The 19,286-nt window shown below is 37.9% G+C and overlaps 1 protein-coding gene and 1 pseudogene across 1 annotated transcript; one reads left to right on the top strand and one right to left on the bottom strand.

Annotated features, from left to right (window-relative positions):
• The first annotated feature begins 15,399 nt into the window (after positions 1-15,399).
• Positions 15,400-17,150, top strand: CEST (death domain associated protein). The gene is made up of 6 exons (XM_079016474.1): positions 15,400-15,901; positions 15,981-16,025; positions 16,134-16,247; positions 16,353-16,433; positions 16,527-16,691; positions 16,894-17,150. The coding sequence occupies exons 1-6, from the start codon at positions 15,569-15,571 to the stop codon at positions 16,981-16,983; spliced, it is 828 nt and encodes a 275-aa protein (XP_078872600.1). The 5' UTR covers positions 15,400-15,568; the 3' UTR covers positions 16,984-17,150.
• Positions 17,151-17,621: 471 nt separating this feature from the next.
• LOC145067611 (heat shock cognate 70 kDa protein pseudogene) lies at positions 17,622-18,146 on the bottom strand (annotated as a pseudogene).
• Between the last annotated feature and the right edge of the window lie 1,140 nt (positions 18,147-19,286).

Below are 19,286 nucleotides of genomic sequence, written 5' to 3'. Positions count from 1 at the left end.
CCAAAGTTTACGACAAATTCAAACTCATATGGATCGAACTTTCTTAATCTCGATTTCTTGCCTTATGGTAGCACAGCTGCCCACCATGTCTTCCAAGTAGTTAAGCAGCTCACCCTTTCCTATCAATGTACCTTTCATTGATTAAGGTGCCTTGCCTTTTATGCGTTCAAATGAGAACTCATAGGACTCACATGCATAATAAACTCAATTGGAATGGCACAGAAACAAAATAGTGTCAACACGATAGGTTGTAAACCTCAACTCGTGTGCTAATGATGATCGATAAGGTCTATTTTGATTTGTTATTGAAACCTTTCAAGAGCATTAAGACTCCTACTGACTCCTTGACATATAAGATTCTCTTGTCAATAAACATTTCTTGACAACCAAATATTCAAGAGTTAGTGTAGTTTTTATCAAAACACTTCATAAATTGGTCTTAGTTGGTCTTTGTCTTATCCAAGACATCACAACTTTCCACATTTGATGAATGTTATAAATCTTATTAATACTTTTCACTCAATGTCACAATCTTAACTCTAAGACTTGTTTTTGGAATGAAGCATGATTGACTTCTTGATTTAACCATTTCTTCAATTCTTGATTCCTCTTCTTAGACATACAATTGTACTAAGACTCACTTAGAGGATCAATTGAGATATGGTTCTTAATCATTAAGACATATCATATAGCATAAAAGCTACTCTCCCTTCTTCTTAGAATGGAGAAACTTTTATCTTTCTGCCTACTTGATTCTTCTTATTCGTTTTGCTATTGATTTAAACCTTTTCAATCAATTCATAATTACACTTAATCTTGTAAGTATAATCACATTTACTAAACTTTTAGTAAAACATGACGAATATCTTTGTTACTCTTATGATGGACTTGATCAACACACAACTTTGTGTGCTCGATCTCCTAGTCCTTCACTTGACACTTTGTCAATGAATTAGTCTAATTTCCAAATATGAAATTTCTCATTCATTGTGCAACCAAGTTGCATGATTCCAAGTTTCTGTCCAATTGAAACTTAGGCGATGAGAAACTCTCCCTATTTGGTAAACTCTCGACTTTCCATAAATAACATAATAAGAACCAAATCCATTATTGCTAATAATAGAAACATTCAAACATCAATTTTTCATATACTCCAATGCAACGATAAACAAATAATATAAAATCAAAATTTATTTTATTGCGGAAAAATTTTGTCCTTACAATGAAATTCATTGAAAAACTATGCTAATACATCTTTCTTAGCTATCTAATTCTAATTCTAAGTAGTAGCTCAAGAATCTAATCTTCGAGAAATGCGATCAAAATCCATTCCTTCACGGTTAGATTCTGCTCACTTCTTCCCTTGAGCTTCCTTTCTTTTCTTCGATCCTACAAAACATCAATTGCAATCTTATCACATTATGTATTAAGAATCTAGAATAGAAGCTTAAAAGAGTTAGTTAATGGATTTTACCTATATTAGAGCCATACGTTTCGACTCTCCCATCTCTTAGATCTCTTAGGTAAATGGAGCAGCTTTGTCTCCAATGCCCTTTCTCTTGGCAATAAAAGCAAATTGACTCTTTTGGAACATGACATGGAACTACTTTAGACATTGCCTTTCTCTTATGATCAAACCTTTCGATCATAGCATGTCTTTCGTTGCCATCGTCTATATCCATAGAGGTCTTGAAGGCAGATTCACCAATCAACTTTGCTTTTCTATTGCGCCAAACCAATGCTGATTCAGCAGCAATAAGCATATAGGTGAGATCTATTAGGGTCACGTCGCAGTTCATCATATAGTACTCTCTTACGTACTCACTATATGAGTTAGGAAGTGACTGAAGAACCCAATCAACAGCCATTTCCTCACAGACAACAGATCCCAACATTCTTAACCTATCAATGTGTGACTTCATCCCTAGGACGTGTGCACACACCAACTTTCCTTCTCTATGTTTACTTGCTAAAAGGGCTTGAGTGATCTTGAACTTTTCAAGCCTTCGGACTTGTGGGTTAGGGAGAACAATTGGAGGAGGTGGAGGAAGTGAAGCATGATTTCTTGTTCCTCGATCGAATCGTGGAATACCATCTTCATGTGGAATGCTTGTTCCACGGGATTTGGGAAGACCATAGTTGTCGAACTTTGCCATCAACAAAACGGGAGAAAACGAATTCAAGTTATTTGATTGATTGAGTCCTTAGTAAATCACCCAAATAAGATACTAAGGCTAGGACCTAACACAGTGTTCTACAACTCGGGAGAGGGATGCCGTAACCCAAATTGCAGAACATGTGAAGGTAAGTGAATGACGATTCACTAATTTCCACCATGAAAAACGAAAAAGAAATTTTAAGTTTTAAATCTATGAAAACTCCTAGATCCTTTGAGATTCATTGAACTTTCAATGGTATGTTTAAATCTCGATATGCCCCTCTTGTTTGTGACTGGGATGCCGAGGATCACAAAGCGGGTGTGAATAACCATGCAAACTTACATGGTGCCCTCACATGTTACAGTCACCTATTCGATGTGCCGGTAAACCACACACGCTCCACCGAACTATGAAAAACATTGACTCACCCTTTGCTACCTTTGCTTAGAACCATTTAGTGTGCCGGTAAACCACACACGCTCAACTAACGTCTTCGCAAGGGCACAAAGTGTAATTTCATGAAATTGCATCAATTCACTTTTTCCTAAGTAACTAAGATTGGGAATTTGTAAAGCATTTAGTTACTTTTGTAATTCATTATACTTATAATGGAAGGTTTCATCCTATCCTACCCATTCGGCTAACGACCCTCCACTAGTCAAGAGTGTGGTGGGTAAGAGTGGATACCCATTCAATCGCCATTTTATAGGCAATTTCCTTAAACACCCCAACTTCATGAATGAGGCCTACTAATGGTAAGACTGACTTTTACTCATACATATATATAATGTTAGACTTTTAATGTTATATATAGTATATGGTATATTTTACACTTTTAAAATACTAGGTGGTCAAATTTAATAATTATACCTTTAATTCAATTAAATTGTAAACCAAAACTTTTATGGATTTATTAAACCTCTTTTAATTATACACCTTAATTAATTATAAAACCATAAGGGTGTGATTTGAACTTTTCAAAAACAATACTAGGGTTTTAGAATTTAACATTCCTAAATTAAACCTTTAATCAACTTTTAAATTCCAAAACTTGAGGGCAAGTTTTGAAACATTTCAAAACATTAGGGTTTAGAATTTAAATATACATCAAAATTAAACAATTAATCAAAATTTAAATTCCAAAACTTGAGGGCAAGTTTTGAAACCTTTTTCAAAACATTAGGGTTTCAACTATTTAAATTTCAAAACAACAAAACTTTTGAGGTCAAATTTAAACTATAAAACCTAAAGGGGAAAATGTGAAACTTTTCATAACACAAGGATCAAATAACAAATAATCTTAATTAACAATTAATCACATAATCATCCATATTTGATTTATTTAATGATTTCTTGCAAAACAATTTACCAATTTAATCAAAATAATTAATCAATTATCACATGAGGAAACAAATATTTTATTAATTGATAAATATCTTCAATTAGATCAAGAATATAGTCATATATATCAAAAAAATCGGATTTATATTGATCTAATATGATAAGGCAAGTATCCTCAAGCAAAACCAGCAAGAAATCCCAGTTTTCCCTCATTCTGAGCAGCCGACTCGTCGAGTCAGGCATGGACTCGTCGAGTCAGCATGGACTCGGCGAGTTCAGCAAGCAGATCCACAAAAAATGAATTTTTTCAACATACAAGGCATCAATACAATACAAACCAATCTAGGCTCTGATACCACTGATGGGTTTTGGTCCTAAGAACATCCTATGTGCTCATACAAACCCTAATGCTTGGATCTAGGTTTCTCTATTGTACATGCAAGTTATCCAAGACTATAAACCCTAATTCTAACATTCAAGTAATCATATTAACATGAGAATAGGTTTAAGATGTTACCTTGATTGTTATGTAGCAATAACAATCCTAAATCTCCTTGTATTGACTTTAGAAAGCTTAGAGTCACAATTGTCACTCCTCTAATGGTTCACAAACACCATAAGCAAGAGGATGAAGAGGAGAGAGGATGGAGGCTGCCCAAAACATGTTCTAACCTTAGAATAAAGCTTTTCCCATGTTTTTTGGTCATAAGGGTCTTATATATAGTTAGGCAATTAGGGTTATCTAACAAGGAAACCCTAATTTGGATGCTTAAGCCCTAAGCAACCCATGGACTCCTTTAATTAGGGCCTTGGACGATTTCCTTATGGGTTTCCCCATAGAATTCGTCCACTCCTTAATTTAAGACAATCCATGGCCCAAATTGCAATTATCTTATAATTACAATTCCAGTCCCTTAAGTTTTAATTTATCTCTTTTAGTCACAAAACTAATTATCAATTAATTATTGACTAATATTAATTAAACAATATGATTTCTCCTTTAATATATTATTCTCATAATATATTAATAAATCATATTTAATCCTTTCTCTCCATAATTCATCCTATCAAGTTGCTTTGGTGAAGGCAACCCAAAAGGACCATGCACCATCGAGTCAAGTACATACCAAAATAGTTATGGACTTAGACACTAATCCAACACAAAAAGAAATATGTGGCTCAGTGGTGGTTGCATTAGTGTAACACCCAAAGTTTTGAAGGCCAAGAAAGGAAAGAAAACCCTAACTTTAAGGGGAGACTCGGCGAGTCCAAGGAGGAAGTCAGCGAGTCCGAGCGGGATCCGGGTCGAGGAGTAAGTGACCGACTCGGCGAGTCGGCCAAGGAGACTCGGTGAGTCTGGTCTGTATGAGGAAAACCCTAAATTCGAGGCTTGGAGCCTATTTGAGCGCCTCATTCTCTTCCTTAGGGTTCCTTTGCTACCTCTTTAACCCAAAATGCCAAACCCTAGCCGCCATATCCATTAATTGAGCCAATTGTTGCCTTGAAGAGTGCATTAAAACTTGGAGAAGGAAGAAGGATCTTGAAGGTGCAGGGAGGGGGCTATAGATCTGGGATTGGGAAGATACTTCTGAGCATTTGAAGGTATTAAGTCGTTTCGCTTCCTTTAGATCTATTTTGGTTGAGAGTTTTGGGGCTTTTAGCCATGAGTAGTGATCCATTTGGGTTAGAAGCCGGATCTAGAGTTGCTACTTCAGATCTAAGCGTATTATGGTCTTGAGAAGCATAAAGTATCTGCCCTTGAGTTGATTATGGAGCCTCTTTGCCTTAAACCCTAGTGTATGGTGTATTTTGCCTAGATCTCCTTCTCTACACGTAAAGTTTGCAACTTTACGTGAGGAATAGGCTTGGGAAGGGTAGATCTACAATTTGGAGTCCATGCATGACTCAAAAGTCCTCTGCATGTATGGAGATCTGAATGGACTCGGCGAGTCCTTTGAGTGGACTCGGCGAGTAGCATGAAGATTTGGAGGAACTCGACGAGTGGGATGAACAGCTCGTCGAGTCAGATGAAGTTGGGTAGGAACTCGGCGAGTTGGATGAACAACTCGGCGAGTTAGTCGAAGATTGCCTTGGACTCGGTGAGTCAGGTCGCGAAACCCCAAACCCTTCAATTTGAGACTCGAATCAGTGAGTCGAGTGGAGACTCGGTGATTTGGACAGGTCAGGACTCGGAAATCGGTAGACTCGGCGAGTCATGGACTGACTCGGCGAGTTGAGTCGCAAAGAGAGGGACTCTGAACATATGAACTCGGCGAGTAGGGTTGACCTGGAAGGTTGAATTTGACCAGGACTTTGACTTTGGCCAGAGTTGACTTGGTTGTCTTTCGGGGGTCAGTTAGACTCAGTGTTGCATTGATATTGGTAGCTCGGGGAGCGAGTGGAGCAGGAGTTCAGAGAGTTGCCGGGCAGCAGCTAGTGGGTTCATCAGCCAGTTCAGCCAGTGCAGGTGAGTTTTGATGGGTTTTGAGCATTCGAACACTTCCTAAGTGTACATGCAACCCTAATAAACCTTGGATCTATGTTTGTCTAAGATACGTGCAAATAATTATTTTTTCCAAGGTTCATATCCTAACTAGCATGGCATGGGGAACATGATTCAAATAAAGCTAGTAGAAATACTTACCTTGTAGTTGTAGTTGATTCCTTGGAGTTTTAGAGCCTAGCACCAATAGTGTGGATGCCTCAAATGGAAATCACAAATCACCACAAACTTGGAACTTTGAGAGAATAGTCACTACTATCTTGAAATCGGCCCTCTTGCTTTACTCACCTCAACTAGTGTGATTTCAAGAACCAAAGCCTCCTTTATATAGTGTGGATTAGGGTTACATCCATGTAAACCCTAATACCCATGTCTCTTCATTTCCAGGAGATCCATGGGTTAAAGCTCCATGGAGTATCCATGGACTTTCCATGCAAGCCTAGCCCATTCCAAATAAGCATTAGCCCACACTATATAAATGTAGAAGCCCATATTTAATTAGTAATACTTTTGATCTCTAAATTAATCCTAGATTAATTATAGATCAATACTAATTAAATAATATGATCTTATATTAATATATTAGAACTTATAATATATTAATAAATCATAACTTGTACTATTCTCAAAAGCTTATCCATAAATTGTTCGGGTGAAGTGCAACCCAAATGGACCATGCTGGGTCGGGTCAAGTACATACCAAATATAGTTGTGGACTTAGACATTGTATCCAACAGTCTCCCAATTGGATAAGTCTAATAACTATAGTTGCAAGTATGACTTCAGGAACCGATCAGCAATCGTAGCTCTTTAAACTCTGTTGAACTAGAACGCGCCATTTTAGATAAGTGATCATATAATCCTCTGTTCTAGATATCAGCCGGACAAATACATGGAACATGGTCTTACTTATTGTCCAACATTTGTTCCGATTTGTTTGACATAGAACTTAACTGAACACATCAATTTAGTTCTGACCAGGCCTGGTACATAGGTAAAAAAAAATCATCGAGGGGCCTAGATATCGCTGCTAATCCTAGAAGGAACATATAAACTTCGACTCATATGTTTGTTCTACCACTCATTGTATTATACACAAAAGCACGTTTTATAACATCGAGTTACCAATGCGTTTTCGTACAATCAATGTATAACCAACTTGTAAGTAACAAATCATATCTCTAGGTTTGAAGACTTATATGATATTACCGTTTCACGATCACTCGAGATAAATTCCATGAAGTGATTCCAGTGAGCATGGGTTGAATCCAATGCTCAGAAATAATGAGCACTCATGATTGTTGTAGCCATGTCCAACACCTTAGACCTCTGCAACCAATCATGACAGTCTTGATTCATACCTACTTCCGACATATGACCGACTGTGGAGGTTTGAATAATATGATATACCAAACATAATTATTCTGGAAGTCAAAACATGCAAAAGAAATATAGTAAACAATTGACAAGTGATAGCAACACTTTACTCATAAATAACAACTTTTATTTATCATCAAATGTCAATTACAATTTTACAAATTTCAAGATTATCTAACTACTAAAATTGATATCATCCTTCAGCCCTATGCTCTGATCATGTTGGAGATGCTTAGCCCGAGTCAGTCCCTTCGTGAGGGGATTTGCTGGGTTCTCATCCGATGATACCCTCTTTGCCACGAGGATTCCTTCTTCTATTCGATGTCTGATGAAGTGATATTTTCTTTCAATGTGTCTGGATCTCCCATGATCTCTTGGTTCCTTGGCTAAGGCAACCACACTATTGCTGTCATCGAAAATCTCCATTGGCTCCTTTATAGCTGGTACAACTCCAAGGTCTCCGATGAAGTTCTTTAGCCATATAGCCTCCTTTGCTGCCTTGCTTGCTGCTATATACTCTGATTCACAAGTGGAATCAGCCACTGTCTCCTGCTTGGAACTTTTCCAAGTAATTGCCCCTCCGTTTAGGGTAAAGACCCAGCCCGACTGAGAGCGGAAATTATCCCTGTCAGTCTGAAAGCTAGCATCACTGTACCCTACAACTCTCATGCTATCACTCCCACCAAGGGTAAGGACCCAGTCCTTAGTCCTTCGCAGGTACTTAAGGATATTCTTTACCGCAGTCCAGTGTGCCTTGCCAGGGTTATCCTGATACCTGCTAACCATGCTCAAAGAAAAAGCTACATCAGGTCGAGTACACGTCATAGCCTACATGATCGATCCTACAGCTAAAGCATAAGGTAGTCGACTCATTTCTGCTATCTCAGCCTCAGTACTAGGGCTTTGTGTCTTACTCAATCTGGCGTTACTCTGAATGGGTAACTCACCTTTCTTGGAGTTATGCATGTTGAATCTTTTCAACACTTTGTCCACATAGGTGCTTTGACTAAGTCCAATTAGTCTTTTACTCCTGTTTCTCAAAATCCTTATCCTTAGGATATAGGCAGCTTCACCAAGGTCCTTCATAGCGAAACACTTCCCAAGCCAGGACTTTACTTCCTGCAGGGTTGGGATGTCATTTCCTATGAGTAGTATGTCATCCACATACAGTACTAAAAAGTTGACTATGCTCCTACTAGCCTTGATATAGACACACGATTCATCTTCACTCCTTGAAAAGCCAAATTCCTTGACTTCCTCATCAAAGCAAAGATTCCATCTGCGAGGTGCCTGTTCAATCCATAAATGGATTTCTCGAGTTTACACACTCTATTGGGGTACTCTGTACTGACAAAACCCTCTGGCTGAACCATGTAAACATCTTCAGCCAACTTTCCATTAAGGAAAGCGGTTTTGACATCCATTTGCCATATTTCATAGTCATGAAATGCAGCAATGGCTAATAGAACCCTAATAGACTTAATCTTGGCTACTGGTGAAAAGGTATCATCATAATCAACTCCCGGAGTTTGAGAATAACCCTTTGCAACTAGTCGTGCCTTATAAGTGTGTACATTACCATCCATGTTGGTCTTCTTCTTGAAGATCTATTTGCACCCAACTACATTTCGATCAGGTACATTGTCAACCAAGTTCCAAACTTGATTGTCATACATGGACTGTATCTCGCTATCCATAGCCTCTTTCCATTTAGCAGCCTCAGGGCCTGCCATGGCTTCCGTGTAGCTGTTAGGCTCATCCAGATTTACCAGTGTGTTATCACTGATAAGTGTCTCACCTTTTGCAGTAATATGAAAACCATAATAATGCTCAGGTGCATTCCTAACTCTGGTGGAACGCCTCAGAGGTATAGATTCTTCAGTTGGCTCAACAGGAGTTTCCTCCTCAGGTTAAGGGCTAGGGTTTGAAGTTCCTTCACCACCTGACTCTTGAAGTTCTTCAAGGTCAATTTACCTCCCACTGTCTCCTTGGCTTATAAACCCTCTCTCTTGAAAGACTCCTCTTCTTGCTACAAAGACCACATTATCACTAGGTCTGTAGAAGAGGTAACCAAAGGATCTTTGTAGGTAGCCGATGAAAATACACCTCTCGCTTCGGGGTTCTAGCTTATCATGAGTCTCGCGCCTCACAAAAGCCTCGCAACCCCAAATCTTGATGTGGTCTAGTTTGGGTACTTTACCAGTCCACATCGCGTGAGGAGTTTTGGCAACTTTCTTTGTAGGGACTAGATTAAGGATATGGGCGGCAGTCTCTAAGGCATACCCCCAAAATGAGATTGGTAGCGAAGCTCGACTCATCATGGAACGAAACATATCCAACAAGGTTCGATTACGCCTCTCAGCTACACCATTCAACTGTGGTGTCCGGGGAGGTGTCAATTGTGAGACAATCCCACATTCTCTAAGATAATCGAGGAACTCTGAACTAAGATACTCACCACCTCGATCGAATCGAAGCATCTTAATGTTCCTGCCCAATTGATTCTCGACTTCCTGTTTAAATTCCTTAAACCTTTCGAAAGTCTCTGAATTATGCTTGATTAAGTAGACATATCCATATCTACTGTAATCATCAGTAAAAGTCAAATAATAACGATTAGCATCCCTTGTGGCATGTTTGAATGGTCCACACACATCCGTGTGTACAAGGTCCAACAAACCTTCACCCCTCTCACAAGAACCTGTGAAGGGTGACTTTGTCATTTTTCCAAGTAAACATGATTCGCAACTATCATCAGACTTTAGGTCAAATGACTCCAAGACTCCATCCTTTTGGAGTTGGCCTATGCGTTTCTTGCTTATATGTCCAAGACGACAATGCCATAGTGATGCTTTATCCAGGTTATTATTATTCACAGAATCAATACACAATACATTATTTCCTAAGTTATCTACAACAGACACAGCTTCATACACACCATCACAAGGTAATGCTTTAAAATAAAGAACATTATTAAAGAAAGCATCAATAGAACCAACTTCATTATTAAATGAAAAGGTAAACCCTTGTTTATACAATGCATGAAAGGAAATAATATTTCTTGCCATTTCTGGCGAGTAACAACATTTATTCAAATCTAAATTAAACCCACTACTTAGCGATAAAGTATAAACTCCAATCTTGGTGACAGGTGTAACTTTCCTATTCCCCATGATTAAGTTTATCCTTCCTTGCTCTACATTCTCACTTCTTCTTAGTCCCTGCAAGTCACAACAAATATGAATACCACAACCGGTATCAAGGACCCAAGAGTTAGAATTGGGTGAGTTATAAGAAATGATAGTGTAAATACCTGCATGATTGGGTTTAACTTTCCCATCCTTCACATCTTGCTAGTACTTTGGGCAGTTCCGCTTCCAATGTGCCTTTTCATGACAATAGAAGCATTCAGCCTCTTTTGGGTTAGACGAAGGAGTGACGAAACCTTTCTTGGTTCCAAAAGAGGAGCCTTCAAGGGTCTTAGCCTTGGTACCCTTCGAGGGGCTCTTCCTCTTCTTACCCTTCCCTTTCCCGATTGCCAAGACAGGGGCGGAGTTGGTAGGAGTAGAAGTAACAATCGCCTTACCCTTAAGACCACTTTCCGCGGTCTTTAAGAGTCCTTGAAGTTTGCTGAGTGTGACCTCTTCCTTGTTCATGTGGTATGTCATGCGGAATTGATCATAACATGAAGGTAAGGAGTGCAAAATGATATCTATTGCAAGCTCCTCGGGGAAGTTCACATTAAGCTTCAGCAAACGGTCCACAAATCTTTGCATTTTCTGCATGTGGCCCGTGATGGGTTCACCATCCTTCATGCGAGTTGTTATCATGGAGGAGATGATTTCATACCTCTCTTGACGAGCACTTTGATGGTATCTCTCCATCAAGTCTTGGTGCATCTCATAGGGATTGAAATCTTCATAGGATTTTTGGAGATCCGCAGTCATAGTGGCCATCATGATGCATGCCACCTTGGTGGCATCCCTTTCATGTGCCCTAAACTCAGCGATCTCTTGAGGAGTAGCAACTGTCTCATCAATCTCCTTAAGCTCCTTATCGAGGACATATTCCTTGTCCTCGTAGCGAGTGATCATTCTGATGTTTCTGATCCATTCATTAAAGTTGGATCCATCAAAAGTGACTTTCCCACACAAGTTCATAAGAGAAAAGGAGCCACTAGGATTAGAGCCAGAAGCAATGTTGTTTGCAGACATCTAAAAAGAGAAGAAAGAAAGGGTTAGTTTAGATATAGAGATAGTCCTTAATAAAACACCCAAATGTAGTATTAAGGCTAGGACCCAATCACAATATATTATACTTAGAAGAGGTATGTCGTAATCTAAGTAATAACATATTTGAAAGGTAGGTGAATGACGATTCACCAATTTCCACCAAAGAGGAAATATTAAAAATATTTAATTTGGTTCTTAGAAACTCCTAGATTCTTTTGAGATTCAATGAACTTTTCAAAGGCATGTTTCAATCTCGAGTGTGCCCTCCAAGTTTTGTGACTGGGATGCTGAGGATCACAAAACGAGGTGTGAAGTAACCATGCAAATTACTTGGTACCCTTAATGTATTACCCTTCAATCGATGTGCCGGTTAACCACACACGCTCCATCGATACTATGATAAACATTAAGTCACCCGTTACCTACCTTGTTAAGTTCAAGTTAGTGTGCCGGTTAACCACACACGCTCCACTAACGACTTAGACAAAGTGTAAAGTGTAATTTCATGGATTAGCACTTTATTCACATTTTTCCTAAAGTAATTAAGATTGAGAATTTAATAAAACATTTAGTTACTTTATAATATTCATCATACTTTTAAATGAGAATTTATAAGTCCTTGTCTTACCCGTTCAGCTAACGACCCTCCACCAGTCAAGCAAGCGGTGGGTGAGAGAGGACACCCATTAAGTTGCCATTTTATAGGCAACAACCTTATACCCACTTTATAGACTAGCTTCGTGAATGAGGCGTACTAGCGGTAAGACGACTTTGATCTTATACATATATATATTATTATTAACTTATAATATTATAAGTATAAGGGTTGAATTTTAACTTTTAAAATTCTAAGGGTTGGAACTAAAGTTTTTAATATGACTTTACTTGTTCCGAAACTTGAGGGAAAATTTTGTAAACTTTCAAAACTTTTCATTTCTTGTAACTTATGAGTTAAATAGAGTAATAAAAATGAAGACTCTTCATTTTTCTAACTCTTGTGTTCTTTTAATGGTTTTAATTCAAGTGTGACTCTTGGTTTTCCATAACTTGAGGACAAGTTATGGACTCCATTAAAACGCATTATGATCAAGAATTAAACTACCAAGTAGGTTACAAGTAATTCCTATGATCATCTAAATTCATAAGATCAAGAACATGAATATCCATATCAAAGTTTCAAGATCATATGAACACATATAATCATGAAAAATTGATATTAGCCATTGTAAATGGATTAGAACAAACATTACACCGTTTAAAACAAGTTTTATAACACCAAAACAGTTTAGCGTAATGTTTCTAGTCCATTTCCAGCAGCAAAAGTCGAAAATCTGCATTCTGTGGCTCCTACTCGTCGAGTGCACGAACCTACTCGCCGAGTAGGATGAAGATACACATGAACTCGGCGAGTCCCCCTATGGACTCGGCGAGTTCATCAGGCAGACAACAAGTTTTTCGACTTTTTCCAATATTTTGCATCAAGTATCAAACAAAGAAACCTAGGCTCTGATACCACTGATGGGTTTTGAGCATTCTAACACTTCCTAAGTGTACATGCAACCCTAATAAACCTTGGATCTATGTTTGTCTAAGATACATGCAAATAATTATTTTTTCCAAGGTTCATATCCTAACTAGCATGGCATGGGGAACATGATTCAAATAAAGCTAGTAGAAATACTTACCTTGTAGTTGTAGTTGATTCCTTGGAGTTTTAGAGCCTAGCACCAATAGTGTGGATGCCTCAAATGGAAATCACAAATCACCACAAACTTGGAACTTTGAGAGAATAGTCACTACTATCTTGAAATCGGCCCTCTTGCTTTACTCACCTCAACTAGTGTGATTTCAAGAACCAAAGCCTCCTTTATATAGTGTGGTGGATTAGGGTTACATCCATGTAAACCCTAATACCCATGTCTCTTCATTTCCATGAGATCCATGGGTTAAAGCTCCATGGAGTATCCATGGACTTTCCATGCAAGCCTAGCCCATTCCAAATAAGCATTAGCCCACACTATATAAATGTAGAAGCCCATATTTAATTAGTAATACTTTTGATCTCTAAATTAATTCTAGATTAATTATAGATCAATACTAATTAAATAATATGATCTTATATTAATATATTAGAACTTATAATATATTAATAAATCATAACTTGTACTATTCTCAAAAGCTTATCCATAAATTGTTCGGGTGAAGTGCAACCTAAATGGACCATGCCGGGTCGGATCAAGTACATACCAAATATAGTTATGGACTTAGACACTATATCCAACAAGTTTCCCTTTGTATGAATGGGTCTACGGCCACAATGCCGGCCCATGTAGTTGTGAGTAGAAGACCCGGGGGTTAGCCCTAGGCACAGTATGCTAGTATGATATTCGGGACGAGGTCCAATGATAGAGGGCGGGTGCCCAAGGAATGGTTTATGTGATCGTTTATACTTGCTGTCTGTGTGATACTTGTATGTGCCTGGTAGGGAGGTAAGAGTGGGCGAGGTCCCGTATCTCACCAATAGCAGAGTGTGGATGGTGTTCCACATCTCAGTAGCATCAGATCAGGGGCGAGGCCCAAGTTAGGGTAGGAGTGAGGGTGGGCTGGGCCCGTACCTCACTATCAGTAGGAGTATGCACGGGGTTCCATGACTCATCAGTAGCAGGACAAGGGCGGGGCCCATAGATAGGCGAGGCCTTAGGACAAGATCCGTTAGTATGTATTTAGCTTATGTGATGTGATGTGATATGTTTATGTGCTATTATATGTTAGTGGGCGAGGCCTTGTGACAGGCGAGGCCTAAGTAAAACAGATATGTATCCGAGCGGGGCTCGAAGCCAGGCGGGGCCTGGAGCGGCGGGGCCGTTGTAGCGGACGAGGCCTAGGATAGCGGGCGTGGCCCAGTATGTGCAGTATGTGGTTATGCATGGTATGTGGTAGGGTGGGGAACTCACTAAGCTTCGTGCTTACGGTTTTCAGTTTTGGTTTCAGGTACTTACGGTAGCGGAGGAAAGAGCTCGGGGTGATCGCATGGCACACACCATAGATTAGACAGTCTGTGAATGTTTTACTCTAATAATGAACATGTGTTTTGGAATTTAATACTCTGATTATAATTGGATTGATGAATTTGCTTTAAGTAATGTTTTATTAAAAGAAAATTTTTAGTCTTGAATTTTGGGACGTTACAATTAGTTGCGGTGGTGGTAGTTTATATTTACATATGAATATTAAGTTCTTCTGTCGTGCCGGTACGTGGGAGGGTTGTGTGGAAAAAAACATATGTGGCCCAAATTTGTTCTTGTTCTCGATTGTATAATTGTTTTCATTTGAACCTTACCTATATATATATATATATATATATATATATATATATATATATATATATATATATATATATATATATATATATATATTTGTTTTTTCAACATTTACATATATGACACACTTGTATATAAACATGTATTTAAAGACTTATTGGCTTATTGGACTTGTACACATGTAATTAGTTTATCTCTACAACTTTCTCTATGTATATTTCTATAACTTTATTCAAAATGAACGTATTTGCTTCAAAATTAAATAGCCCTAATTAACCAAAAAAAATAACAATAAAATGGTAGCTATATGCAATTCTTCATTTCCTTACACATAATTGGACTCGACGTGAATTGGGTCAGCCCTAGATAGAGGAGATTGTTCACCTAGTTATTGGGCTCCAATTAATTTTTGGGTTGGATTCTAATTTCAAAAATCCCGATTTCCCAATTCAGCAATTGACGCAAACCAGAGGGTGTGAGTGAAGTTTCCGATTTTCTGAAGATGATGAAGAACCAACCAACCAATTGAATAGAATCAATCTCATAGAATACAGAGCAAAAGCAAATACACAAGTATGCCACCAATCATAACATAATCTTCTTCAAGATTATTTATCCCAAGAAATTCAACTAGAAATGGCTTTGTTGAGACTTCCATCCCAATTCCCAATACCACTTTACACCACTTCCACTTGCTCCATCTCTCAATCCACCCACATCCTCTCCGTCGCTTCCCCCCACCACCGTAAACAGTACCTGCGCCACCGCAGTACAAATACATCCAGAAGCCTTGTGGTTGTTGGTGCTAGCAAGGAAGATTCCGGGACTGAATTGAGTTTCCCTGCAGAATCTAATATCAATTCTACTTCAACCACAGCAACCACAACTGATGATGAAGAAGAAGAAGATGATGAATTTGAAGAAGACCCAGATCCGCAAGACCTCGAATATGTTTCCCAAATCAAAAGAGTTAGACTCGTTTGCTCAAAATTCCCCAAACCCATGTTTGTGTATTTTCTTAAAATTCGTCCTCGTTCTGATTGTGCAGGTTTTGGAGCTCCTGAAGAAAAACAGAGACATGCTGTTTAGTGAGGTAAAGATAACCTCTGTTTACTCGATCTTGAATCACTGAAAGCTCAAAAACATAACTTTAACTCAACTTTCGGATTATGCCAATTGATTTTATGCTTCGAATTTGTAGGTGAAGTTGACAGTGATGATTGAGGACCCTCGAGAAGTCGAGCGGAAGAGACTTCTTGGGATCGACGATGCTGATACTCCAACGCGAGAAGAGTTAGCTGCAATTCTCGAAGAAGTTAGTCCTTTTCTATCGTTCTTCAAATGTAATTGAAATCACAGAGACCCATTAACAATCACACCCTATATATATCAGTCTGAATAGTCATCCTTCTGGTTTTAGGTGAATGAAGGGAAAATCCCGAGAGACAAGATTGCCCTTCAAATGCTGGCAGAGGAAATGGTTCAATGGCCTAATTTAGAGGTACATTTAGCAGCTTCGCGTCCAGGGTTTGTATACTGTGTTACATTTTGAGAAAAATCGAAGTATTTTTAACTGAATTCATGTGAACAAAAGGTTGAAGCAACAAAAAAGGGGAAACGGAAATCGAAATATGCGAAGGCTACAGACACTGGGATTGATCCAGAATTAGCTGCAAAGAGGCTTAACGTTGACTGGGATACAGCTGCAGAGATTGAAGAAGAAGATGGCAGTGACGAGAGTGATGTCCCTTCAGCTGTGGTACCTTTTTATTTATTTTCAATCATAGACATTCTCGTCTTTTTCACAAACAAGAGCGAATCAATGTCGTGATTTTTGTGTCATTGAGATCAACTTAGTAAAAAGTTTGTCATGTTATGTCATGTGTCAATGTGTGGTTTATTGGTTTATTGTGATTTTACCATTTTGCCATTTTGAATAATGGGAATTTTGTTTGGTGTAGGGATACGGAGCATTGTACTTGGTGACTGCGTTTCCAGTGATAATTGGTGTATCGGTGGTGTTGATTCTTTTTTATAATTCTCTTCAGTAAGAGTAAGAATATGTATTTGTTGTTTACTTTTTAGGTTAGTTTGTAATATCCAGTTGATTTGTGTATTTCATCTGGTTTACAGAGATTTTTGTGTTGTAACGATGTAAAGTTTGACATGATAATACATGATTGAAGATAGAAATGAAACCCCAATGTGATTCAGTTCATTTTGTAGTCTAAGTTTTAAGATTCCCCATAGAATCTAGTTTTGAGAGAAAGAGTTATTAACTTATTACCTCAAACCTTTTCAAGAATCTTTGCTCATTTTCACATAAAATCAAACCAGTGAAATTTATGGTTTTTTACAAATATAAAAATCCACACAATCAGTTTATTAAATTGGTTGATTTTTTTATTTCCGGTTTTTGGAAAACACCCACGAGCAACTAAAGCTTGTTAACATTAATTCAAGTCTCCTAGCTGCTACAACACAAAAATATTAGAAGATAATTGATAGTTATGTCTGTTGAGTATCAATGCAACATTGCATCAAAAGAAACTCTCTTTGGAACACAATCTATCAACACAAGTAAAATAAAGTGGAAAGCTTGGATCAAAATAACATGTTTTGAACAATCGTGCTTTGTGATTTGGAAAAATGTCAACTGAACCTTAACGTATCTTTTACAAAATGCAAACTAGGATTCAGCACTTAAACATGCTTCTTTCATCTTCTTCAGAACCATGGCAGATACTTCATCTGGTGCGTATTTCTTCTCTTCGCCATTGAACTCCACTACAACAATTGGGTTATCCGAGGGTCCTTCAATTACCTTGAAAGGCCACGACTTCATGTCTTTTTGCACTTGTGGGTCAGTAAACCTACTTCCAATTAGTCGCTTAACATCTGAAAAACATTTGAGGAGATCAATCATAGAATATGTCAATTAAACGTAAAAAGAAACAAAACGTTGATCCATATTCTTCTTTTATAAAGTCTAAGTAATTTTAACAAAAAAAACTTGCCAAAAACTGTGTTTGTCGGATTCCTTGCAATCTGGTTTTTTGCACCTTCGCCTACCAATGAAAGATGGAGTGATCTTGTTTCCTTGTTCATTAGGTATGATTTCCACCCGATTTTTTTTATGAAACCAAACTCCAGCACATGAATAAGTAGTTCCAAGATCAATGCCAATGGCAGCTCCTTTAGATCGATGAGACATTTGAACCAGAAAATAATGAAAACGGGAGGGGGGAGGAGTTTATATAAATTAAAATAAGAAATAAATATGATGGTGTTGTAGGCTAAGGCTTGATTCTTGAATATGTATGGCATCCCTTGAAACTGGATTCTTTTATATTCACAGAGTCTAAATTTGCAATTAAAGTTTATGGGACAAGAATCTAACAGTCGCCTTACTAGTTCACGACTCTACGTTATTCAAAACTACTAACATAGAAAAGGTTCTCGGTAAATGTGTGTCTCTCCAGTTTTCAGAAGGAAATTCGTCTCATCTCACACATCTCCAACGAGCCATGCATAAAGACTTGACTAATACGACTTTGGACCAAAGTCTAATCAGTTGTTTTTCACTTTTTAATTTTTATTGCTTTTAAGGCCAATTGGATCACCAATCACGGAGGACATTCGAGGTCTACGTGGCGACAACTATGATCGTGAACACCACCCCGATGGGTTGTGATCGATCATAGTCGTGGTGTTTTGTGGTGTAGACAACGAACCATAACGACGAATAGGAAACCGAGGGGTGGGTTTGACTCTCTTGACCTTTGACTAGTCGTTGAACGGCAAAAAACTTAATTTTTAAAAAATATTTCTAGTATATTTTCATAAAAATCGGATGACCGGACACATCAACATCATTATGAGCCGGTGGATGTTGAAAATGAACGACCTCTATATCGGCCGATAGGAAGAAATAAAGTAAAGAAAGCATCTCCTGGTTCATGTTCTAGCGTTATCCATCATTTTGGAGTAAAATTTGATCAATATATCCAACTAAAAGAGAACAACGTTGCGATCGATTATAATTTTGAAGGAAAAAAATTTGTCGTCATGCAAACGCCATTACAAAGTAATGCCGATTTGGAGGTTCTTAAAATGAAACTGCGATGGTGAAGATTTAGAGATATTTCTTGCCAAGAAAGAATTTGTTTTTTTTTTTCTATGTTTGACATTTTTGAGATTTTTATGTTAGTTTTTTTTTCTTTTTTTAATTTTCGGTTACCGTTTTGAATTTTAATCAATATTTTTTTTAAATTATAATGAATAAAAAACTAATCTAAAAAAATCTAGCATTTTATTATATATTTTATTTAATTTTAAATAAAAAGAACATGAT

Source organism: Lactuca serriola, chromosome 8 (genome assembly GCF_051521515.1).
Source record: "Lactuca serriola cultivar US96UC23 chromosome 8, Lser_US96UC23_V15, whole genome shotgun sequence".
Classification (NCBI taxonomy): Eukaryota; Viridiplantae; Streptophyta; class Magnoliopsida; order Asterales; family Asteraceae; genus Lactuca; species Lactuca serriola.
This window is presented reverse-complemented; position numbering and strand designations above follow the sequence as displayed.